Source organism: Saccopteryx leptura, chromosome 2 (genome assembly GCF_036850995.1).
Source record: "Saccopteryx leptura isolate mSacLep1 chromosome 2, mSacLep1_pri_phased_curated, whole genome shotgun sequence".
NCBI classification, from domain to species: Eukaryota; Metazoa; Chordata; class Mammalia; order Chiroptera; family Emballonuridae; genus Saccopteryx; species Saccopteryx leptura.
In genome coordinates this window covers 320567581-320591933 of record NC_089504.1, presented here as the reverse complement: position 1 = coordinate 320591933, position 24353 = coordinate 320567581, and the positions used below count along the sequence as shown (strand labels likewise).

The following is a 24353-nucleotide window of genomic DNA, read 5'->3' as shown; positions in this document are numbered from 1 at the left end:
GTACATAAACACCGTTTTCTAAGGTTTTCAGATAAGTTCTATCTTCTTTGCTCTGTGTGGCAAGTGGCCCCAGGTACCCTTTCAGAGAATTCTAGGAATTAGCTAAACTATGACTAGATGACCCAGTTGTCCTTGTAAACCAGGAAGCTCCTGCATTCTTCTCTTTCCATTCCCTACAGAAAGGAGGGGTAAGAAGCCTGACTTTTCCTCTTTAAAATGGCATTGCTAATACTAAGTTTTACAGTTCCTTGGCACCTTATCATAAAAGCACTGGCTCCTTTTATTGTCACAATAAATGAAGGTTAACAGGCGAGAGATCTGCTGTAGACATTTATTAAATCAACTGTTGCATCAGAACTACATGTATTTCACAAAAGATTGGCCACAGGCAAAATAAAATAAACCACCACAGATCAGCTTTCAGGGGCTTTTTGGCTCCTTAGTCATCCAGCATATACTTTGGCAAACAGACTGGTTTACAGAGTTTTATTGAAAATCTGAGGTTCTGTTTCTCTTTATGGCATTCTGGCAAGGGAGATACCCAGCTGTACTTTGGTAGCTTGTCTAAGGTGGAGTTTTCTCACATGTAAACATCTGACTACACAAGCGTGTGCCAGGTGATGAAGGAACTGATGACGTCCCTGCCCCTGCAGAGTGCACAATCTAAGTGGGCCAGGCCGACACCCTCATCCAGGAAAGCTGCGGGGGGAGGGTGCTGGACTGCAGCCACCCACTGAGAAGTGGCATCACCTACAGCAGGACCCACGGCAAACAGACAAACACCGAGGAGCAGAAATCCGAGCGGCAGAGGAGACTGGCCCCTTTCTCTAAGGCAGCATGTAGCTGTGGAAAAGGCAACCATTTAAAAAAATGGTAGATTTGGAAATGTTATTAATTTTTTCATTTAAGTAAACTGTGTCATGCTCATTAAAGCCCAGAAAATGAGGAAAACAAGGAGAGAGCATCTGCCAAGTCCAAGAAGCACAAGATCAATGCTCTAATCACGTTATTTCTAAACTGAAGCCAAACAGTGACTCAGCTAACGTCACACATGTTTGGGGTTGGGGGGATTAATGTGATTCCATCTCAGTCCCAACCTCCTGCAAGACAGGCCATGTACGTACGGGTAAGGGTGTATCAGGCTGTCCTGAACGGAAGCAAGCACCCCCCCACACACACACACTTCCCCACTGAAAGGGAAAGGGGACAAGAGAGCAGCTTTTCATTTAAAAAGGTTTTGTCCTCAGCCTCCGGCCAGAGCAGTGCCTGCACTGGCCCGCGAGGGTGGGGCTGATGGGAGCCCACAGGCTGAGCTGAAAGGTTAGCACCACCCACAACAGCCTACGCAGGGGCCGTCTCCTTCCTCTTCAGCTGCCCTGAGCTACCAAGGGCAGGTTTGTCTGAAGTCCTGTGCGCCTATCCCCTCTCCCAGCAAAGCCATCCTGGGGCCAAAGTGTTAAAGAAAAGGAAGGCTCAAGAGCACAGCTGGACCAAAGCCACATCTCCAGAGCTTCCCAGGGGTCAGTCCCTCCCCTCTCTTGGGGAACTTCACTCTGAACCCCAACATAGTTTACACATAATATCACTTGCTTCACTGCCAAAGACCAGGCCCATTCAGACCACGTGTCACCCATGCTAGCGAGACGCCTGGTTTGAATTCAGTTACACAAAGCAGGTCTTGGCTTTGCCAGGCCTGTCGCTGAGGCCCCAGGTTTCTCCCACAGCCCTCGGACTTGGCCTGCATCCCCTGCCTTGAGTTGGTGAGGCATTCTCCATCTCCTTTAGGGGTCTGAGCTTCTGTGATCAGGAATGACCACCCAAACACCTACCCAAAGCTTCTTCATTTGAGGGGGTGACAGGGACTACAGGGGCAGGGGTCTGCAATGACTAAACAAGATACTAAAGCAGCTGCAAGAAGGGGGAAGCAGAGACAGCCAAGCCCTACACCCCAGAAATCATTGCTCAGAGAGCATCCTGCCCCACACTCCCCACCCACTCCTCCCAGCACCTGGGGAGCCAGGAATCCAGAAGGCAGCCTCAGCCGTGCAAGACACCTGTCAGAACCGGGACCTGAGGAGACCCCCAGAGCCACCCCTTCACCCCCACAGGCCGAGAGCAACCTGTCACTGGGAGCTGGGACTGTCGCCCTCCATCAGTGTCTTGAAGTCCATGGAGAGTGCTTGCTCTTCTGCCTGGGGGGGCCGCTTCCAGTCTGCGCGAGTCAGGATATAGAGCATGACCATGCCGAAGCTGGCCAGCAGCAGGCCCAGCACGTTGGCCAGGACACCCTCAGGCTCGAACGTGCTGTACTTGGCCCTGTGGAGTCAGGGTGGGAGGGAGACCACAGGGTCACTGTTAGGCCACGTGCCGTTCACACCTGAGCCAGAAAGATGCCTTAGTCCGTCCCCAGCCCCTTTGTCCCCTGCCTGGAGAGAAAACCACTGTGTGGCTAACTCCACAGAGAGCCCGCTCAGAAAGCAGAGGCTAGGGTGGGGGTGGGGGTGCAGGACACTCACCCGAGTTCAAACAGCAGCGCCTCCTTCAGGCCCAGCAGGGCCGTGACCACAGAGAGGAGGAAGATGGAGGCGCCAAAGAAGATGTGCTGCGGCCGATAGCGGCTCCGCAGAGAGAACGGAGCTCCAGGGAACAGGAAGAAGCTGAAGCCCACCAGCCACTGGAAGGAAAGGCAAGGCGGGGGCTGAGCTGGCCATCGTCTGACCCACCCGGGGACACCCACGCAGACCGCAGACCCCTCCACCCCCCACTGGTCTCCTCCACCTTAACAGCGGTGGCAGGGGTAAGGGTGGCACTAGCACTTATGGGAAAGGTCCTGGCCTGAGGCCTGGTCTCCTTCCTCATTCCTGTGCCCTTGGAAGGCCAGGCCTGTGGCCAAATTATGTACATGTCAGTGGGAAGGGCGCCAGGATGTGAGACCCCCTCGCCTGTAAAATCCTGGCTTTGTACCCATTTCAGAATCTGAAGCATCCGACTGTACTAAAGAACCTCTTTCACCTGTGGGCACACACTCTGGAAAATGGCCCTTTTGTGGCATATGCACTATTTTAGCCACTGCCTCCCCCAACCCCTGCCTTGCCCCCACTCCCTACTCCTGCCCCCTGCCCCTGCCTCCCCCATCGCTGCAGGGCTGAAAGGATTCACCTGCACAAAGTAGAGAACAAAGACAAGGATGCCACACCAGCTGTGCAAACTGTACAGGTCAGCATAGCCCTTTTTCCTGTGGTAGTCGAACACCGCCACCAAGCCTGGACCAAAGATGAGGGGTCATGTGAGGACAGGCTGATGGGGAAGGGAGCAGGGGAGGTGACTCAAGAAATCTGACTAGCCAGGACTTCTGGGCTCTCGTCCCAGCACCCAGTGTCCCTGCCTGGGATGCCTGGGAGGGAGGGGGGAACGGCGAGGTGGGGAGGGGAGGCTGTGCCAAGGGACTCACCCACCAAGGCGATGATGAACGCGAAGACATGCAGCAGCCCGTGCAGGACTTTGGTTGTGCGTTTGGCCTCATTCCTGAAGACCCGGTAAACCAGCAGGGCTACGGGAAAGAGACAGGTTGTCTGCACTCATGGAGCCCCAGGCCTGCCCGCCAGCAGCAAGGAGACACCTTGGCTGAGAGGTAATCTGAGTCAAGGGCTCATCCAGGTATGCCAGCCACAGGAAATGGCAGAGAAAAAAGGTTCCAAAAGGTTCCACGGCCCAGCAGTGGCCCTTGGGCCATGTGTCCCCCGCCACCAACACCTTGTCAGATGTCCTTGTACTCCGAGTTGTGTTTTAGGCTCATCATGCAGTCAAACCAAAGTGTCCCCAAGCTTCTGAGTTCACCTTACAGCTATGATGGCCCCCACATGATCCGTATTGGAGCCTGATCAGATATTCACTACTTTTAGCCAGCAGCATAGGGGCCGACACTGCCTGCTCCTGCCCACAGAGAGGGCTGCCCAGTCCAACAGCCCGCACCCTACTCCCCCACCCACACTCACTTTTTCCCCAATTTCAAGCGGCCCCTGCAGAAGACGGCCTGAGCTCCCAGCCCCTGGGCCTCCTCTCTGAAGCACACACACCCTTGGGGGCTCCTTATTGAAGCAAGAGGTGAAAGAGCTGGGACAAGTTAGAAAGGAGGTGCCACCCACCAACATCAGGGCCCTTGTTTGGACTCCCAGTGTCCCCAGACTCCACGCCAGCTTCCTTCTCTGTCTTCTAGAGTCAGATTTGTCTAACAGTAAGAGACCTCAGGCGTGATTGGGCCACGAAGCATTTCCCTCAGGGGTGGCTCCTGGAAGGTGGGCAGGACTCACCATCTCCCTGCAGGAACACCAGGCCTATGACCATGCAGAGGGGGTGCACGTTAAACTGCAGCGCACTCTCCCAGGCAATGCCTCCCCGGTACAGACCGAGCCAAGCCCCAGTCATGGCCACCACGGTCAGGCCCAGCAGCTGGGAGAAAGCCACATAGTAGGGCAGCGTTCCAGGCCTGGGGCTGGCACCACTCTCCATGCTGAGGCGGCAGCTGCAAGAAAGACAGCAGAGCTCAGAGGGCACCCACAACCTCCAAATGCTACAGCCCAGGTCCCCCAAGGCCCACCCCTGCTGCCTCCCTTTCCACTGCCCCACTCCACCATGCTCCGTGCAAATGCGTGCTCACCAGCCCTCCCCAGGACCCCTCCGCACTCATCCCCCCATCGAGTCTCGGGGGCAGCTTAGCGGGAGGACCGGGCTGGCCCTCATGCAAAGAGGGTGCAAGTAAAGGTCCTCATATTCTGGAGAGCAGGAGGGCCTAATGCCTGTGCTCTACTTTATTTCCTGAGGTCCTGGGTTTTCTCACGTGGGGTTCACAGGTGAAATAAAGAGAAGTAAGCAAATTCCTTAAAGGCACAGGGTAACTATTTTTCTTCCGGGCGAATCATAAAGTACATCTGGAGTGAGAAATGGGGAGCCTGCCCCTGGGCCCGGCACAACCTGGAGCAGGCCTCCGCCATGCTGGGAGGAGAAATGTGCTCAGACCCCTAGGCCTGGCGGGACCTGGGGGACAGGAGCAGACAGCAGCCGTTTTCCCTTCCCATCTCCCCTTCCCCCTTCCACCCAGGACAGGTTGGACCTGCACTCCTTCCTCAAGTGAGGTGTCCAAAACTAAAGGCATCAGAAATAAGACCTACAAGGTAAGACCCGCTCAGAGCACATGGGTATTCCATACACATCGCTTAACTCACACCACCCTCGAAGAGAACAAGTATGTCACTGTCCCCACTCCAGACAGGAAAACCGTGGCTCAGGTGGTTTGGGAAAGCCTTGCTCTGGGGCCGCATGGGTGAGTGTCCCTGGCTCCTCTGCCCAGTCTCCCAGTGTTTCCACAGCCTCGCCCGGGGGCGCGATGGCCTTCGTGGCTGCTCTTCATCCTGAACCTCTTGGTTCTCTGACCCCGGGCCCAGCCTGGCCTGCACACCCCATGGGTGGGAGGAGAGGAGGCAGGCAATGAACAGCACAGCCTCCACTCATTTGCCAAGGTGCTAGCAGAGCACAGAGGACTCAGTTTCCCCTCCCTAGATGGCTGGCATTTCCCCACTCTCCCAGCAGCAGGGGCATAGCCTGCTTCTCCTTCGTTATCAGTTGAGAATGACAGCTGAGCAGAGACAGCTAAGAAATTTTGTGGTTGCCCCTCTAATACCGAACACACTCTCGCTACCCTTCCTGCTCAAGAGCTAGTTCCTAGTCGGCCCGGCCTTGGCCTCCTAGTGATCGGGCTGTCTTTACCCCAGTTCTCTCTGCCACGTCTGACAACTGTTGGCAACTCCACCCACCATTAAAAGGGGGTTAGGGGGTATTATACATACTTCCCACAGTAAAATACAGAAAAGGAAAAAACTACAAAAAAATCAGCATTTTGAATTTATATCTTTTTCTAGAAATGTATATACATTCTTTTATATAAACAGATCACACCAATTTCTACCCTGCTTTTTTAACTAAATGATAGATCATGCCTATCTTTTTTATTTCCCCGAGAGAGAGACAGACAGACAGGGACAGACAGGAAGGGAGAGAGATGAGAAGCACCAATTCATAGTTGTAGCACCTTAGTTGTTCATTGATTACTTGCTCATATGTGCCTTGGCCGGGGGGCTCCAGCTGAGCCAGTGACCCCCTGCTCAAGCCAGTGACCTTTGGGCTCAAGCCAGAGACCAGGGGGTCATATCTGTGATCCCATACTCAAGCCAGCAATACCACACTCAAGCTGGTGAGCCCGCACTCATGCCAGTGACCTCAGGGTTTCAAACCTGGTCCTCAGCATCTCAGGTCAATGCTCTATCCACTGTGCCACAGCCTGGTCAGGCTCGTATCTTTTCATTTGTTAAACATTTATCTAGCCTTCAGTTTTTCACTAAATAAATAATATATGATCATCTTTGCACACCTAATTAATTTCTAAATGGAAAAATGGAATTTTGAGGAAAGGGCTAAGTTCTTTTTAGGTTTTTGATACATTCTGTCAAATCATCTTCCAGAAACACTCCTATGGCAGGTGTGTCCTTATCTGTCACCTCTATACTGGTGAGTCCTAAATCTAGTGCCAGTTCTGTCCTCTCCCCCAAATTCAAACCTCATTCTCACTGTCACCAGCATCTCTTCCGGGACATGCTCAAACTCAGCCCGCCCGCGGTGGCGTAGTGAGCATAACTGGCGCCCGCGCGGGCATGACACTGTATTGGCGCCCCCTCCTCTTCTACTCCGCTTTTCTTGTCTTGGAGACCATTTGGCGCCCCTCTGCGAGGGCTGCCCGGGGCATGATAGACCCTCTTGCCCCCTCTCACTACGCTACTGGTCACAGCCCTCCCCTGACCGCGCAGGCAGCTGGCGCTGCTGTCCTCTGCGCCCCAGCACTGACGCCTCTAGAGACAGGACACGGAACCTGAGGCATCCTTCCCCAGGCCTCTCGCCATCACGTCCCTCCTGGCCTTCTTTATTGTCACCACCCAAGCCAGGGCACAGAGCTTCTGCCCACCTCTCTTCTCTCTTCAGTCTGACCCGCCAGTGACAGGGACAAATTCATGTGACCCCATACCACACAAACAGCTGCTCGCTCCAGGCCAGTGAAATGCCAACTCTGTAACATGATCCTCCGCAGTTTCCACCTGCAGCCCAAGTCCATTCAGGGGAGATGTCTCTGTTCTTGGCTCTAACACAGCCCGTGTTGTTCCCACCACCTCATACTCCCCGCCACGGCCCCCTCGTCCACTTCCCCAGCCCATTCTCCCCCACAGCCTGCAATGGCCATTGTGATTACCGTGTCAGCCCCTTCCTCCGTGTCCCCAAGGAGCTTGCTTACCCTTGTGGGTCTCCTGCCTTCCGTGAGCTAAAGCGTCCTATGAGCTCCTTGAAGGCAGAGAATGCATCTCAATCTTCCTTGTGTCCTTGTTAGATCCCCAACTACAGCACAGGAAATGTACCGAAGAGAAATGCTGTCCTCCCCTTTATTAGATTCACCCCCAGAGCCCAGAGTGGTCAGAATCTGATTAGCTCTTAATTGGGAAGGACGGAAGGAACCTGCTCCACCTCGTGGGAGTGCCACTTGTTTCTACCAAGTGAGATGAATGGCAAGAACAGAGTGGGAGCTCAGGGTGTCACGGGGCTGCGCTTCAGGACCTCGGAGCCGCTCGCTGGAGAGCTAGCTAGAGCTAGCTTTCTTCCCAAGCAGACCATTTCCTGAGACAGGCAGAACTCTGTGGAGTGGAGATGCACCCTGTGCTTACTGGGAGGACAGGGGACTTCATGACTCGGGAACCTACTACTCTGTACTCCTACTCAACATCCCCCCTTAATCTTCCCATTTAATCTTCACAATAATACTATGATAATAGTATTATCTCAATTTGATGGATGAAATTTGGGCTCAAAGAGAATAAATGACATGTCCAAAATTATCAGCAGCAAATAGCTGCTCAACTCAACTATTTCTTCTTCTTATTATTATTTTTTAATATTTTTCTAAAGTGAGAAGCAGGGGGGAGGCAGACAGACTCCCGCATGCGCCCGACCGGGATCCACCTGGCATGCCCACCAGGGGGCGATGCTCGGCCCATCTGAGGCATTGCTCCACTGCAGCCAGAGCCACTCTAGCACCTGAGGCAGCAGCCATGGCGCTATCCTCAGCACCTGGGCCAACTTTGCTGCAATGGAACCTTAGCTGTGGGAGGGGAAGCCAGAGAGGAAGGAGAGGGGGAAGGGTGGAGAAGCAGATGGGCGCTTCTCCTGTGTGTCCTTGCCAGGAATTGAACCTGGGACTTCACACGCCAGGCCAACGCTGTACCGCTGAGCCAACTGGCCAGGGCTCAACTGTTTCTTGAGCACTTCCCACGTGCTGAACATACTGCTAGATGCTGGAACTATACAGGGAAGTGCCTGCCTTCAAGGGGCTCGTAATAAGTTGCAGGACAGATACAGAATTTAAAGTAAAGGGCAGTAAGAATTCAAGCCACAAGTTAAACTCAGGCCTCCAAGAGCACTTTCCACTATACACACTAAAGAGGATTGTCCTACTTTAATTGATTTTTTTTCTTTAGAGAGGGAGATAGAAACATTGATTTGTTGTTCTACTTATTTATGCACTCATTGGTTGATTCTTATATGTCCCCTGACCAGGGGTTCAATCCACTACCTGGTGTGTTGGGACAACACTCAAACCAACTAAGCTGCCTGGCCAGGGCCTCTCCCTACTTTAATATACTCAAGTGGCATGCTCCTCTACATGGCCTACAGGTTGGTTGTCTGTTGGTGTTATGACTGTTCATTCTGATGCCCAGCAGAGCTGTCATCCTTTCCAACACTGAAGCCGATCCCGGGCCTGAATGGGTGTTTGCTGAGGAAGGTGCTTTACGCAGGGCTCCAAGGCAGTCTCTCCCATTTGAGAGTGCTTCGGAGCCCAGTGAAGGCTAACAGGAAAACTCACACTAAGCAAGATAAGCCTACCTCTGGCAGGCCTGTGCCTTGCCACCTACAGGTGACCTCACAGTCAATAAGATCTAAGCATGAAAATCCAGATTTACAAAAAAGACAAAGTAGTGAGTCTTCTGTGTTTTACAGACGATGAACTGAGAGATTCCTTCAGCAACGGCCTTTCCCCATTGCTTATTTGGTTCAACTCTGACAACTGGTCTTTGTGCAAAGAGGGGCTGCTCCTGATGCTGGGGGAGTCAGAAAGACATTTCAGTGAGGCTGGAGGGAACCTGACCTACCCACAAACACGTTTGCATTTAAAACCTTGAGATCATTTGAGATTCACTCCCTAGGAAGCAACTATCTTTGAGTCATGCTCCTTTATTTCCCAATCATCCTTCCTTCCTAACCTGGTTGACCCCCAGAACTCTGGCTGTTCTGGGGCCTCCTGTGTTCCCAAAGCGGAAATGTGGACAGCAGCTCCAAGGGCCTGACAGCAGCCACTCTTGATCCCAAAAGTTTCCTTTGCCCAGGAGACCAGTCTTAGAACCAAGGGGGCTCATGTGGCCCCTTACATGACCACCTTCCTTCCTGTCAGAGCACAGGATATGGGCAACAGATCTCTGGCAGCTCCTAGAATAGTCACTTCTCCCCTCCCACCCCATCTATGTCAGACTCCACTTAATGAAATCAACAGAGACAGAAGCTACCCGCAGGGCTTGAACATGCTGAGCATCACTCTCCCTGCCCATGTCCACTGTTTCATTAAAAGATCACCAAGCCTAATCTCATTGTGGGGACCAGACACTGCATATGTCCTACAGCCTGGAAGCAGGGAGCCTGGCCACTGCCCTCCTTATCAAGAGCAGGGTTTTAACTGAGTTAGAATAGATTGTGTTGGGGGTGGGACGAGATCTTTTCCTGATGGGTGAGGAGGGGGGAAGCTCAATTGTCCCCAGAATGTCCTAGAATATGATGAAAGAGAGGCAAGCAAGGACTGAGCTGCTATGCAGGGCACTGTATTACCACCCAGTTTCCACGTAGCCCCCCGGAAGAAAGCAGAGCTGAAAGTCAGACACTGAGCCTGGTTCTCCACTGGGTACAGGGGGTTCAGTGCCGGCATTCCCATTCCCACCAAAAAATGTTTTGATTTCTGTTAAAATCAGGAGGAAAAAAAAAACTTTTAGAGTTGAAGAAAATGTTTTAATTTTTAATCCAGCCTGGATTATATTTGTTTTTAGACCAACACAGTTGTAAAATATAATTTGAGGGTTTTTTTGTTTTTGTTTTTGTTTTTATTTTTTATGGAGTCAGGGTTCCACAAAGTCACAAATGCCTAGGGTCCTTGAAAGTCACAATGCCACCCTGGTCAGATAGATGTGATTTCAAAGCCGGCTCCTCTCTGAGCCTGCTTCCTCATCCACGAGGTAGGAGAATACTGAGATCACTTTGCTGGCCTGAAGCAGAGATTAAGTGGAATAAATATGTACTCATGCCTAACACAGTGCCTGTCGCAGTAAGCATTCAGTCAATAACAATCTAACAAAAACTAAATCTAGTCTTAATAGGAAGAGTCACACATCAAAAGCTGTTGACAACAGAGGTTTGGGGCTACAAAGAGCCAGGTGGCAGCAGATAGCGAGATTCCCTCTAATAAATGCACACTCCCCTCTGTCCATCACAAGCTGCCCACTGAGCAGCACCCCAAGTCTGGGGTGATTCCTCCACCAACGCCTTCTACTGCTGCCGAACCAGTCCAAGCTCTGCCTGCCACGAGAAGGTGGCAGGGCAGGGAGGCAGTGGGACAAGGAGGGCGGCTCCACTCTGGGAAGAGGAGACTACTCCTACAGGGGGGTGAGGCTGTAGCAACCCTTTCTCCGTCTGGGGCTCACCTTGACATTTACAAGTTGCCTGTATTTTCTGCCTCAATCCTATTTCGCAAGAGAAATCAAGGTATCTACAAGAAGGTGGCAAAGCTTTATTTTATTTTTTTTAATTTGCTCTGAATATACAGGAATAGAAAGAATCGAGGTGTCCTGAGATGGAGCTTCATTTAATGCGTCTTAGAAAATCCTCAAAGACCACCAAAGTAGAATGAATGAGAGGTGAGGGACAACAAGTAGGAGGAGGGACTTAGGAGAAGTGCCAGCCTCTGATGACCTGTCAGGACTCCAGGGTCCACAGGGATCTCTGTGGTGCCCTGGGGGAAAAGGCAAACAGAGAAGAGAGGTGGCCCTGCCATCATCCAAGAGTCAAAGAGAGAAGAGAGGTGGCCCTGCCATCATCCAAGAGTCAAAGGGTAGCAGATCTCTTTCGGTTCTGTAACCCCTGTACCCACAGTTCAGGGCCCACCAAAGCAACCCAAGGAGTCAGGATTTTGCAAATGAACAACTCCTTCTCTTACAACAAGAAGCTGAGGGCGTTAGAGAAGAGCAAGGAAGGGATCTAGACATGTTAGCCCTGCTACAGGAGTACGAAACCAGGCGGAGGAAGGAAGCAGTTGGACAGTCTCACTTTTTGTTTCAAAAGACCAGTCTTGGCAAACGGAGGCTGGTCCACTTCTCCCTGTCTCCTACCTTACTTCTACCCTTGCCATACAGCATGGCAAACTACCTGCTCACAAAAATTAGGGGATCAGGGAACATGCAGATACTCTAGTACTTTCAGCCTTCTGTATAGTGCATTTTCACCAATGAAATCAAAGTTGGTTTTGCATCTCATTTGCATAATTGAACAACTTTCTTTGACTTGTTCTTTGCTTTTCTGATGTTCTTGTTTAATAATAAAAAAAATCAAATGCTTCTTTTTTTTGTCGCTTCATATTCATTTTGAAATATCCCCTAATATATCAGCCATAGGCCCATAGATAAACTTGGGGTCACCTGCTCCTCCACGCTAATTTCCGCAGACACTGGGCACAAAGTAAGCCCGGGCAGAAGGCAGGCGGTTCAGGAAGGAGCAGGACAAGCTCTTTCAACCTCGGGCCTTGCTCATTGTCCCCCACCCCCAACCCCACCCCCAGCCGAGCCGGGGAAGCGGGTGAGTGAGAGACAGGTGTGGCGGCAGGTGAGCTCAAAAAAGACTCGCTGTCGCTGTGGCTCCGGGAGCCTGGCCTGTTCCAGCGCGGGTGTGGTCCGGGCACACTTGGACCCGCACCTCCCCCCCATATACACACCTGGGCCCCCTCCCCTCCCCGACTCCTCGCCTGGGTTCCCACCGGCCGGGCCGCCTACCTGGCCAGGTGCCGGGCCCCGACCTTGTCCCCGCCGCGCAACGCCGCCCACCGGCCCGCGTACTCCCTGCGCCGCACCCGGGCTGCTCTGCCGGTTCCGCGACTCGCGCCGCCCTCGGTGCCACCGCGTCGCCATGGCGACCGGGCAGCGCGGCAGACGACGCCACGAAGGTCATGCGGGGGGTCGCGGGACGCCGGAAGTGCCCCGGCTCGTCTCCCACACGCGGGACAAGGCCTGGCCCCCCAGTGGTCCCTGGCTCTCGGGACCGGGTCCCGTCAGATCCGGGCCCAAACCTGGACGTCCGCGTGGCGGGGGCTAAGGCGCAGGGCACTGAGGGGGGAGAAGGCAGCCACCACGACCGGCCTTCTGGTCTGAGCGCGGGTGACCTCCCAAATCCGGGCCTCGCCACCTGGCCTGCGGGGTCTCCCAGGTTAGGGGGCGCATAGAGATCTCTGACCCCGTGGGTGTGGACGCGGCCCTCCCATCCCGGGCCAGATTCCGAGGCTGCGGACGAAGTGGGGGGTAGGGGTGGGAGTGGGGGGATGGGCGGGCCGGGCGCAGCCTGCTTTGGCCGTGTCTCTGAGCTTCCAGATTTCCTCCCTTTCTTCCCTTCCACCTTCAGCTCTCCCCTCGCCCCGCCCCGGGCTCAGGTGGCCACTAGGTGTCAGACACGGCCCGGGCCTTGGCCCACAATGCAGCCCGAGGGAGAGGAGATGTCGCTCTACGGGAAAGCTGGATACCTCCCTCACCCAGCTCCCCTACCCCCACATGCACACAATGATTTGCCCCTTTCCCCAAGCCAGGGGGCTTTGCCTGAGACAGACTACCCACCCAATCACCTCAGGCCAACCAGCCTAAGGATAAAAATCTGCCCTTACCAGCCTCTCATGAAGGCCTAGACCGCCATTGGCAGTCTCCCCTGCCACGGCCCCTAAGAGACAGGACCTGGGCCAGCCCCGTCCTTTTTTTTTTTTTTTTTTTTTTTTTTTGTCCAGGAAATTCTGTGGGTAGATAAGTCCAGCACAGATTTCCTACAAGCTCAGAACAAAAGGTTCTTTCCTGTTGAATGCCTGGCAAGATTCACCAAGGCCCTGCGGGTAGGAGAGAAATGGGGTTCCTTCCAGGACACATAATGAGCCTCAGCAAAGGGACACCGCTTCCCCTACCTCCCTCCAGCACTGCGGGCTTTCCATGGGCTGTGGCCAGAGACTCCTGGAGGACCTTGGCAACGCAGGCGTTGCGGAGTCACACCCCCTTACAGAGAGAACATACTTTCAAGCAAATGGCAAGTCGCCCAAGGATGCCCACCCCCTCAGAGGACCAAGCTTAAACCTTCCATGAACATAAACTTTGTTGGGGTAGCTTTCCAGTTGGAGGGATTTATTGGGCATTTCAAATTAAGAAACAGCTCCCCTAGAGTGCCAGCAGGCAAGCAGCAGGCAACAAATGCCTTGTGAGTTGAATGTGGAACTGAGCCGTTTCTGGGGTGGGCAGAACACACAGAAGAGCAGAGGCCCACTGGGAACTACCAAAGCCAGGAGAGCCTCCCGCAGAGTGGGAGGGGACCCTTTCGGTCCTTCTCCCTCCCACCCTCCCACCCACACCTGCTCCCTCCCCCCATGGCCATGCAACCCCCTTAGGAGGGAGAACACACCCTGCCAGCAGTGCTCTCAGGTCTGCTTAAAGAGGAGAGAGGATGGCTTTCCGCTCGGAGCTCGGAGGAGGCTTAGGTGCAACTTTCTTCAGTCCTCCCGAATCCGGGTTCATCCGACACCAGCGGCCTCCGCCATGCCGCCTGAAGTTCCACCCCAACGAGATCAAAGTCGTACACCTGAGGTGCGCCGGAGGGGAAGTGGGTGCCACGTCTGCCCTGGCCCCCAAGATCGGCCCCCTGGGCCTGTCTCCAAAAAAGGTTGGTGATGACATCGCCAAAGCAACTGGTGTTTGGAAAGGTCTGTCTGAGGACTACAGTGAAACTGACCATTCAGAACAGACAGGCCCAGATTAAGGTAGTGCCTTCTGCCTCCGCTCTGATCATCAAAGCCCTCAGAGAACCACCACAAGACAGAAAGAAGCAAAAAAACATTAAGCACAGTGGAAATATCACTTTTGATGAGATTGTCAACATTGCCTGACAGATGCAGCACCGATCTTTAGCTAGAGAACTCTCTGGGACCATTAAAGAGATTCTGGGGACTGCGCAGTCTGTAGGCTGCAATGTTGATGGCCGCCACCCTCATGACATCATAGATGACATCAACAGTGGTGCAGTGGAATGCCCAGCTAGTTAACATTCATTTTTAAAAAATGTTTTTCTTTCTTTCTTTATTTATTTAGACAGAGAGAGGGATAGACAGGGACAGACAGACAGGAACGGAGAGATAAGCATCAATCATTAGTTTTTCGTTGCATATTGCAACACCTTAGTTGTTCATTGTTTGCTTTCTCATATGTGCCTTGACCGTGGGTCTTCAGCAGACTGAGTAACCCCTTGCTCAAGCCAGTGACCTTGGGTTGAAGCTGCTGAGCTTTTGCTCAAACCAGATGAGCCCGCGCTCAAGCTGGCGACCTCGGGGGTCTCGAACCTGGGTCCTCTGCATCCCAGCCGGACGCTCTATCCACTGCACCACTGCCTGGTCAGGCTGCTCGGCTAGTTAAGAGCCACAAAGGAAAACGTTTCAATTAAAGATCATTTGACAAATAAAAAATAAAATAAAAAATAAAAAGAGGAGAGAGGATGGAGGTGGCTCTCTGTGTGAGGTGGGCTGCCTGCATGGGGACCAGCCATGCAGGGGTCTTAGCTCTAAGGACTCATGTCTCCACTCAACCATTTCAAAGAGCAGGTGATCCCACCAAAGTGCAGGCAAGCACCAGGGTCCATGGCCTTGCCCCCTGTTGGTCAAATAAGTTTGTAAATATGATATATATGTTTGCTTGCTTTGGGTGTGGGAGACAGGCTGTAAGCTGGCAAAGTTATTATAACCTAAGGCTTAGTTTTAAAATTAAGCTTTTCCCCACACCCTTGACTGTTGCATGATAGGGGGTGGTACACTCTTATGAGCAATCCCATTTATGCCTCTGTTGGGCAGATAAAATGTATTATGCTCACTTTGTTGAAGATAACACGAGGAGGCCGTCGCCCAGGTGATATTAATGTGTGTTGGGGTGGGCTAAAGGCAGGCAGAATCCTTGTAGCCTGGTGCTTGGTTTTGGGATTAAGCCTTTCCCACCCGTTTTGATGTGGGGCGGTACAATCCAATCATGCCTCAGAGAAGTGACTTTGTATTAGAGACTTCCCTATTTTGTATATTGGATTAAGAGTTTGGATTTCTACACTATAAAATGGGGACAGAGCAGGAGCTTGGGCTCTTGGTTCCTGAGGTTAGCATGAGAGAGAGGAGAGAGTAGAGCCAGCAGTGGAAGGAGGCCACGTGGAGGAGGCCAGGAAAAGCAGCCAAGATGGCGGAGTGCTGAGTGAGATGCCAGTTTGTACAGAGTTTGTATCTGGGATAAGGAAGGAGATGGGGAACTGAGGAGAATAAGGCTGGTGAGCTAGAAACCTTTGATTCTAGGAAACTCGGATAAGTCAGTGGCTTTGTGAGCACTGAATGTGATTGGGTTTTGGAGCCCAGTGTGTATTTTTACTTGCCCGCCGGGTGCAAGCTAGAATTAAAGACTATGGCCCACCAGTTTGTGGCTCCGTTGTTTCTTTACCGACTGTCCAAATCCAATGCGAACCTGCATGGGCCAGGAGGCTGCTGTGATAGTGGCCTTGGCTGCTGGCTTTACAGCCTCAAATAAGTGACTTTGTATCAGAGACTTCCTTATTTGTATATTGGATTAAAGGTTTTGATTTCTACACTATAAAATGGGGCAGAGGAGCCCATGCTGGAAGAGAGCAGAGAAAGGCCATGTGGAGGAGAGGAGAAGCAGCCAAGATGGAGTGCTGAAGGAGAAGCCAGTTTGTGCAGAATTTGTGCCGAGTTTGTGCAGAGAAAAGGAGATGGGGAATAGAGGTGAATAAGGCTGGTGAGGTAGAAACCTTTGATTCTAGGAAACCCGGATAAGTCAGTGGCTTTGGGAGCCCTGAATCGAAAGGGAAGTGTTTTCCCACTGTGTGTATTTCTTGCCCGCCAGGTACAAGCTAGGATTAAAGCTAATGGCCCACCAGTTCTTGGCTCCATTGTTTTATTACCATCTGTCCGAATCAAATGCGGACTTGCATGGGCCAGGGGGCTGTGATGGTGGCCGTGGCTACTGGCTTTTACACCCCCTGTTACCAGAATCCCCAACCCAGGATGGCACACTCATTCTCCCTTTCTGCCCCTCCCTGCTGCTGAGACCCCTGCCTTGGAAGCCACCCTACAGCTAGGGTGGGGGTAAGCAAGGCAAGTAGCCTTAAGACCAAGGATGTGGCCCAGGCCGTTTTCCACACAAACTCCTCCCCTCACACACTCACAACACTACACTAGCCTTTGTGCTTTTCAGACTTACCAAGGTCATTCCCACCTTTCCTTTGGAACAACCCCTCCCCCCATCATTTGGCTCGTCCCTTCAAATCTCAGCTCGGAACATGCCCTGGTCAGGGGGCCTTTCCTGACCAGCCAGCCCCGTAGCTGGGGTCGGGTTGCGGTTGCGATGCTCTGGATTAAGTGTGCTAGTGACAGTTCTGGGAAACCACGCCTTACACACACCCTGTTCTTTTTTAAAGAGCAAGATGAAGCAAAACAGTGAGCAGGATGCACCGGAATGTACCACAAAAACAGGACTCAGAGCCCTCAGCTCCTAGCTGAGCATGTCTGCCCTTGCTGAGGCTACTAGATTTAGAAAGAAAAAGAAAAATCCAGGAGGCCCAGTTAAATCAAATTTAATATTTTTTGGCATACGTATATGCCACATATTATACAGATCATATACTAGAAGTGTATTTGTTGTCTATCTGAAGTTTAAATCTTAACTGGGTGTCCTGTATTTTATCTGGCAATTTTACCCTTGTTCCTGTGCGGGGAGGATCGGAGAGGGCCTCCTAGCCATTGTGGCCCCTTCCAGCACAGCTTCCCCACCCCCAGCAAGCTGAAACCTCAGTTCACTACTATGGAGCTCGTGCTTCAGGCAGAGGCCTTAACCTCGGGCTGCAGAGAATACAGAAGGCATGGGAGATGGGGTCCCCAGTCCTACAGCCCTGTAATATGCAAGCACACAGAATTCATTCACTCTTTATAATAGTTTTATTGAGTCCCCTCTATGTGCCAAATGCTGGGCAACATTGGGAACATAGCAGTAACTATGACAGGCACAGCCTTAGTCTCTGAGACCTTAAGTGTCAGCACATAAAAAGGGTGCTTAACCCAGATGTGAAGGTCAGGAAAGGCTTCTGGGGCATGTGGCACAGAACCACAGAGCTACAGGACCAGCAGGGGTTAACCTGGTGAAGGGACAGCAGGGAGTGGGCAGGAGTGCTCCTGGCCAAAGAAACAGCTAATGGAGCAAGTACTCCTGTGCTGGAAGAGGCCTAACCAGTGCACGCTCAGTCACCAGGGCCACTGCCTAAATCAGGGGTCGGGCCTGACCAGGAGGTGGCGCAGTGGATAGAGCGTCAGACTGGGATGCGGAGGAGCCAGGTTCGAGACCCCAAGGTCGCCAGCTTGAGCGCGGGCTCATCTGGCTTGAGCAAAGCTCACCAGCTTGGACCCAAGGTTGCTGGCTCGAGCAAAGGGTTACTCAGTCTGCTGTAGCCCCACGGTGAAGGCACATATGAGAAAGCAATCAATGAACAACTAAGGTGTCACAAAGAGAAATTGATGATTGATGGTTCTCATCTCTCTTTGTTCCTGTCTGTCTGTCCCTATTTATCTCTCTCTCTGACTCTCTCTCTGTCTCTGTAAAAAAAAAAAAAATCAAGGGTCGGGAACCTGTGGCTCTTTTGATGGCTGCATCTGGCTCACAGACAAATCTTTAATAAAAAAAAATAATAACGTTAAAAATATAAACATTCTCATGTATTACAATCCATTCATTTCCTACTGCTCATGTTCATGGTTGCGGGTAGCTGGAGCCAATCACAGCTGTCCTCTGAGACAACACCAAATTTTTATTGGATAATGCGTAATGTACACAAGTCATTGTATGGCTCTCATGGAATTACATTTTAAAATATGTGGCATTTATGGCTCTCTCAGCCAAAAAGATTCCCAACCCCTGGCCTAAATCAACATCCCTGGACCAAAGTCTGCCCCAACTCGAGAAAATGGCCGTGCCAAGGCACAGCAATAATTGAAGGTCATACACCCTGACAAGTGTATACTGAGGGCCTACGGAACTTTCTCCCACTTCCTTGAAATGAAAATTAGTCTGAATGGCAAAGCACTTGGCTACTTTAATAAGCTTAAATAGAACTATAATCAGGGGAAAAACCTGTCTTACAGCGTCAGTGAGAGCAGAGGGGGCAGAAAAGCAGCAGCCCATAGGAGCAACCGAGCGTCCAGCAGAGCAGTAGTGATGGTGTCAGGAGAGGCAGTGCGGCGGGGGATGGCCACCTATGAAGACAGTGAGTCACTGGGACCTCCAGAATTTGAGAGGATTGGGTTGAAGGACATCAAAGGCTGTGTGTCCCAAGCTGCCCCCTACCCAGGCTGGTCTGGTCTGGGGAAACAAGACAAACAGGAGTGACCCACCTGCCCATGAGCCTAAGTACCTCTGTAGGATGGGTGGCGGAGCAAGGAGAGTCAGGCCAACTGTGACCTCTGCTGGACCCCGAGGGAACAGGATGTGAGGTGGATAAGCAGTGGTGGGGTCCAGCTTGATGCAGGAGTCATGAGCACTGGGCACCCACGGTGGCAGTCAGCTAGCAGGGTGGCCTTTCCCATACCGCCAGTGTCTCCATGTTGCCCTGGGGGGTGGGGGCGTGGTTTTCTCTTTTCTTCCTCCCTCCCCTCTTTCCTTCCTTTCTTCCTTCCTCAGTTCTTTTCTTTCTTTCAACAAAGGTTTACTGGGCACTGACTTGTGTCAGGCACTGTTCTAGACCCTGGAAAGACAGACAACATCCCTGCTTTCATTTAATTTATGTGAAGTGGGGGAGACAGATGGTTGGAAAGTAAACTAATGAACAACATGTATACACACATGCAAATGTACACACACATACACAGAAACCTAATCGCATGTAGCAACAAGTGTATAAAGAAAATAAAGCAGGAGACAGGGCTGGGAGGGGAGATTACTGTTAAGGGTGCTAGGGAATGCTCTCTGAGAGGGGAGTGGGGTGCAGCCAGGTGAGGAGAGACAGGAATGTGCGTGGGGCCGGCCCTCTGACACTCCTCTTTCCCCAACACAGGAGGGATTGGCAGCATGGAAAGCAAGAATGTAAACAGGTCATAGAGAGGGCAAAGGTTGGAGATGTGAGGCGTGCAGCAGGGATGCCACCAGCGGCTCCTGGAGCATCTGAGTGTCCACCGGCCCGACACTGAAGTTGTTTCTGACCTTGGTCATGCCCATCACACACTGGAGAATCTGGACAGTGGGTCATGGTCAATAGGGCATCACCAGGCTCATCCAGCCCAGAAGGTTGCCCTGTGGCCTAAACAGGAAGCAGCAGCCACGATGACACACTCACTCACCAGGGCCAGCTCTCCCCTCCAGGAAGGAAATCGTAATAAGGAGGTTTCTGTTTCAGTCTATCCTCAGTCCCCACCTCCCTGCTCCTCTCCCCAGTCGGTCAGTCTGCAAACATCGGAGACCAGCTATGTGAGTGCCAGCAGCATTGTGGAGGGCCAGACACACCCAGGAGAGCAAGAGTGTGCAGCCTGGGGTAAGGGGGTGACCACAGCCTTGGGTGGTGTCAACAGAGGCTGGCAGAGGGAAGGGGCGGGCCTGCTGGCATTGATAGACATCTAACCAGCCATAAACCGCAGGGCAGGGACTTCTGCACTTTGTTCAAAGCTTATGACAGCTTTGAGTTCTCACCTTGGGTCCTAAAGCTATTCCAACTCTGGCTCCATACCCCAAGGTTCTCAGCCAAGCCCCTTGTGCCAGGCGTGCTGTGAGGAACTGGTGGCCACTCTAAGCCAAAAGTGCAGGGTGACAAAGCCACCGCCCAGAGGATGCCCCAGGTGGGAGATGGGCAGAGGCACAGGATGTGCTCCCCAGTTTTAGCTCTTTGGCTGTCGTCTCCCAGAGGAGGACCGCAGCTGAACCCAGAAGAGCAGAAAGAAGGGGGTGGTCACGTGAAGCACTGCCTCTGATGACTGCACTAAGCCTGGTGACTTCCATGTCAGCTGTACACATGTCCTAAGTCAGAGGTTTCACTTACCCTGCTCTGCTCCTCCCCTTTCTCCATCCTATATATTACTCTTGACTTTGGCCACCACCTCCTGTCTCACGTGTACCTACCTGGCCAGCTGGCCCTTCTTGAGAGCAGATTAGATTTGAAGGCACCTTGACCTTAGCTCAGAAGCTCCCTCACCTAAGAAGCCACACTCCCAGGCCCTGGCCGGTTGGCTCAGTGGTAGAGCATCGGCCTGGTATGTAGAAGTCCTGGGTTCAATTCTCGACCAGGGCACACAAGAGAAGCGCCCATCTGCTTCTCCACTCCTCCCCCTCTCCTTTCTCTATAGTCTTTCTTCCCCTCCCGTAGCCGAGGCTCCCTTGGAGCAAAGTTGGTCTGGGCACTGAGGATGGCTCCATGGCCTCCACTTCAGGTGCTAGAATGGCTCCAGTTGTAAAGGAGCAACGCTCCAGATGGACAGAACATCACCCCCTGGTGGGTTTGCTGGGTGGATCCTGGTCGGGCTATGTGGGAATCTGTCTCTTTGCCTCCCCACTTCTCACTTGAGAAAAATACAAAAAAAGAAAGAAAGAAAGAAGCCACACTTCCAGTCAACGGGAGACCCTAAGAGGTGGGCTAGTGCCAGGGAGAATCACACACTCAGCTGGGCCCTGAATTTGGGTTAATCCTTAGTACCCTGCCTCATCCCTTGCTATGGGACCGTCATGCCTCCTGTTTTTACAGGAGCAGGGCCCAAGCTGGGCCTCCTGCTCTTATGGCCACAGGCTACTCAGGTGTTCAAGGCTCCACCCAAAGATCCTGGCCCAAAAATGTTCCCCAGGGCCAGCTCTTAGGTTCCAGGGCCGTAGGCTGTTGAACGGCAAGAGTACTACTTGGAGGCTTTAATAAGTCATTATTCATCCCCACATCTCATTATTCATTGTGAAGTGAGTTGCTGTTCACAGCTTGAGGGGCAATGTCAGGTCCAAACAGTATGACTTTGGGTGCTCTCATCTATCTGGAGGAGTTTTCTTCCCTCCATGGCCCTCTCTTGATCTGATAAATCCAAACCACACATGCACGCACCCACATCAGGGCTTAATTTGGCCCAGGGCTCAGTCCTGGTTGTTTTCCTTCACTGCGGAGTCAGGGCCCGGCTGCACCAGCTTGCCTGAACTGAGAAACCAGCCAATGCGATGGCCTGTGTGCTGTTTCTGGGCCCCCATGACTTCCCCACAGTGCCCAAGTGGCCAGGTCAGCACCAGGCCTCCCTAAGAAGACCGGACCCTCTGCAGAGCCTGGCGTCAGCCAGGTTCCTCCAGGAAAGGGCTTCCCTGCAGTCCTGCACCTGCGCACCAGCTGACTCTCAGAGGAGGTCTACTGAGAGAGCAGGGGCTGGTCTCAGTTATTTCCTCGTCCTCTGCATGCTGGCCAGCCCACCCATCTTGCTGTCAAGAGGGGGTGACAGGAGGTAGTCTCTGCCTAGCCACAGAGGTCCACTGCCACTTTCCCCTCAGCATGGGACTTTCTGCCTCAAAGGCTTTCTCAAGAGGTGTTTCCTAAAACAAAGCAAATTACTCCAAGGTAACGAAACAACCAAATGCCATTATCTCTCCTTGGAACCCCTCCTCTGATCCATCTTCAATGCCTTCCAGGGAGTTTGTTTATTGAAGGTCCCTGTGGAAGGATGGGGAGGCCAGGCAGAGGGTTCCTCAGGGGTCCTGGGCATCCAGAAGGCCTGACCAGGGCCCTAGGCATCTACAGGTGAGAGGCGGACCCAAGATGTGCTTGCCTCCATGCCCTGAGTCCTGTGAATGGGCCTGTTAGAGGCCAATGGGGTGCCTCTCCCCCAGACCAGTGTGAGGCTGCTCAGACCCTCACTCCCACGCTGATGGCAACTGTCCCTCCTACTCCGCCTTTACTGTGGATGCCCAAGTTTCTGTCTCTGCTGTCACCGCAGGCCTTGTTTTGTCTCTGTCTCTTTCTCAGCTTTTCTCTCACAGTCTCTTTCGCTTCTCACCATCTGCCTTTCTGTCTGACTGAGATTCCCTGGTTTCATAGCATGGGCAGTTCATTCATTTCCTGGTCCCTCTACTAGAACAATGCACAAAATACACGCGGGCACAGTAAGATACACACAGGTACTAAAGAGTACCTTGGGCCAGTTAGGGCCCCGGAGCTGCAAGCTGGGCCACAGGGAGTTTGGGGAGGGGTCGCTGGCACCCAGCGAAGCCCCCAGAGCAGGAGAGAGATGGTGGTGCTGAGGCCCAGGCAGTATGGCCTGACAGCTGAGGCCATTAGGGGCCTGGACAGCCCTCCCACAGCTCCTCACCACTGCCACACTCACCTGTTGCAAAGGAGGCTAGGCTCTCAACAAACCTGCCATGTCCATGGGCAACCAGGGCTATGCCAGGCTCTGGAAACGTGAGTGTGAAGGTGCTTGTTTCTGCCGCCCGGGAGCTCCGTGGACAGACGGACGTGCAGATGCTTGCAGTCCTACTCACTGAGTTCTGTGCTGAATGTCATGGATGGGCTATGGGGGAAGAAAGGTCAGATCAGCCCTTGAAGGATGATGGGGTAGGGGTGGTGTGGGGGTAGGGTGGGAATGGGGACATTTAAGCAGAAGGGATGAGAGGAAAGAGCCAGGGGCCCCAGGAGATCAGGGTCTGCTTGACACACCAGTGGCGCCAGCTTCTGCAGAACACTGATGCCAAGTAAGGACAGTATAAAAAATACTTTATTTCCTCTCACCCCCCTTTTATGAAAGAAGTAACATTTTAACTTCAGGAGGAAAGAAAGGCTATTTGGAATAAACAGTATTGTAACCAGAAAGGACAGCAGCACCTTGGCTGCTATATGCTGATTGTTTTTATATACAGCACAATTCTTGTTTTTATCTCTTTATTGCTTACTACTGAGCACTTTATCAGGGCCAGCCCTGCCAGGGGACTGATAGAGGGGCCTGTGGAGGGAGGGGAAGAACTGGGCACGTGCAGGAGGCAGGGGCCACACCGGGAACGACTTTGAACTTGACACTCAGGAGTGTGGGTTTTGCCTCTTGGGTGACAGCGAGCCAGGGAAAGGTTGTTTTTTTTGTTTTGGGTTTTTTTTTTTAAAGATTTTATTTATTCATTTTAGAGAGAGTAGAGAAAGAGACAGAGAGAGAGAGAAGGGGGGGGAGGAGCAGGAAGCATCAACTCTATATGTGCCTTGACCAGGCAAGCCCAGTGTTTCGAACCAGCAACCTCAGTGTTCCAGGTCAGCACTTTTATCCACTGCGCCACCACAGGTCAGGCCCAGGGAAGGGTTTTAAGCGAATGCAGGCTGTGATCAGATTCATGCTTCAAGACAAGCATCCATTGTCACAGCTGCACGTTAGACTGGACTGGAGGGAGGAGAGACTGAGGGGGAGACCAGAGGAATGATGAGGGTCTATAGTGAGGTGGGGACAGTGGCAGTAGGACTAGGGCAGAAGGACCCAGGAACAGGCTAAGCAAGGAGCACAGACAAGTGGCCAGAATAGGGACCTGATTAACCTGAGATGAGAACCCAGTGGAATTGTTAGGATAATAGAGACAGGCTTCATTCCCCTCCCCCCCATCCCCCCCCACTGATTTGAGAGAAAGAGAGAAAAGCATCAACTTGCTGTCCATAAAGCTGTGCCCTCATCGGTTGCCTCTCATATGTGCCCTGACCAGGGATCCAACCTGCAACTTCAGTGCACTGGGACAATGCTCTATCACTGAACCACCCAGCCAGGGTTCCGGCTTCATTTTTTAAAAGCTGTTTTCTTATTATGTATAATATAAGTATGTGTATACATATGTATCTAATGTATACATAAATTATGAGGCATAATAGAATGAACACCCACAAACCCACTACCCAGCACTACTCTTGTCTAGCTGGATCCT

At 52.4% G+C, this 24353-nt stretch overlaps 2 protein-coding genes and 1 pseudogene across 5 annotated transcripts in view; 1 reads left to right on the top strand and 2 right to left on the bottom strand.

The window, feature by feature from the left end:
• Positions 1-24353, bottom strand: part of STRADA (STE20 related adaptor alpha) — a 424012-nt gene that overhangs the window by 134147 nt on the left and 265512 nt on the right. The gene's annotated exons all lie outside the window — the stretch shown is intronic.
• On the bottom strand, positions 318-22925 carry CYB561 (cytochrome b561). Of its 4 annotated transcripts, none has more exons than XM_066363065.1 (6): positions 22787-22925; positions 4311-4522; positions 3452-3550; positions 3160-3263; positions 2517-2674; positions 318-2316 (listed from the first exon to the last, which is right to left on the bottom strand). In XM_066363065.1, the coding sequence occupies exons 2-6, from the start codon at positions 4507-4509 to the stop codon at positions 2124-2126; spliced, it is 753 nt and encodes a 250-aa protein (XP_066219162.1). In that variant the 5' UTR covers positions 4510-4522; positions 22787-22925; the 3' UTR covers positions 318-2123. The 4 variants fall into 4 exon arrangements, with proteins under 4 accessions (XP_066219162.1, XP_066219159.1, XP_066219160.1 ...); XM_066363062.1 differs by lacking the exon at positions 22787-22925 and adding an exon at positions 18851-18996; XM_066363063.1 differs by lacking the exon at positions 22787-22925 and adding an exon at positions 12177-12298.
• Positions 13852-14498, top strand: LOC136393581 (large ribosomal subunit protein uL11-like; annotated as a pseudogene).

Coding starts and splice junctions, on each gene's coding strand:
- CYB561 (XM_066363062.1), bottom strand. Junction 3,551..4,310: donor GGTGTTCCTGCAGGGAGATG/GTGAGTCCTGCC, acceptor TCTTTCCCGTAG/CCCTGCTGGTTTACCGGGTC. Junction 3,264..3,451: donor GTTCATCATCGCCTTGGTGG/GTGAGTCCCTTG, acceptor TCTTTGGTCCAG/GCTTGGTGGCGGTGTTCGAC.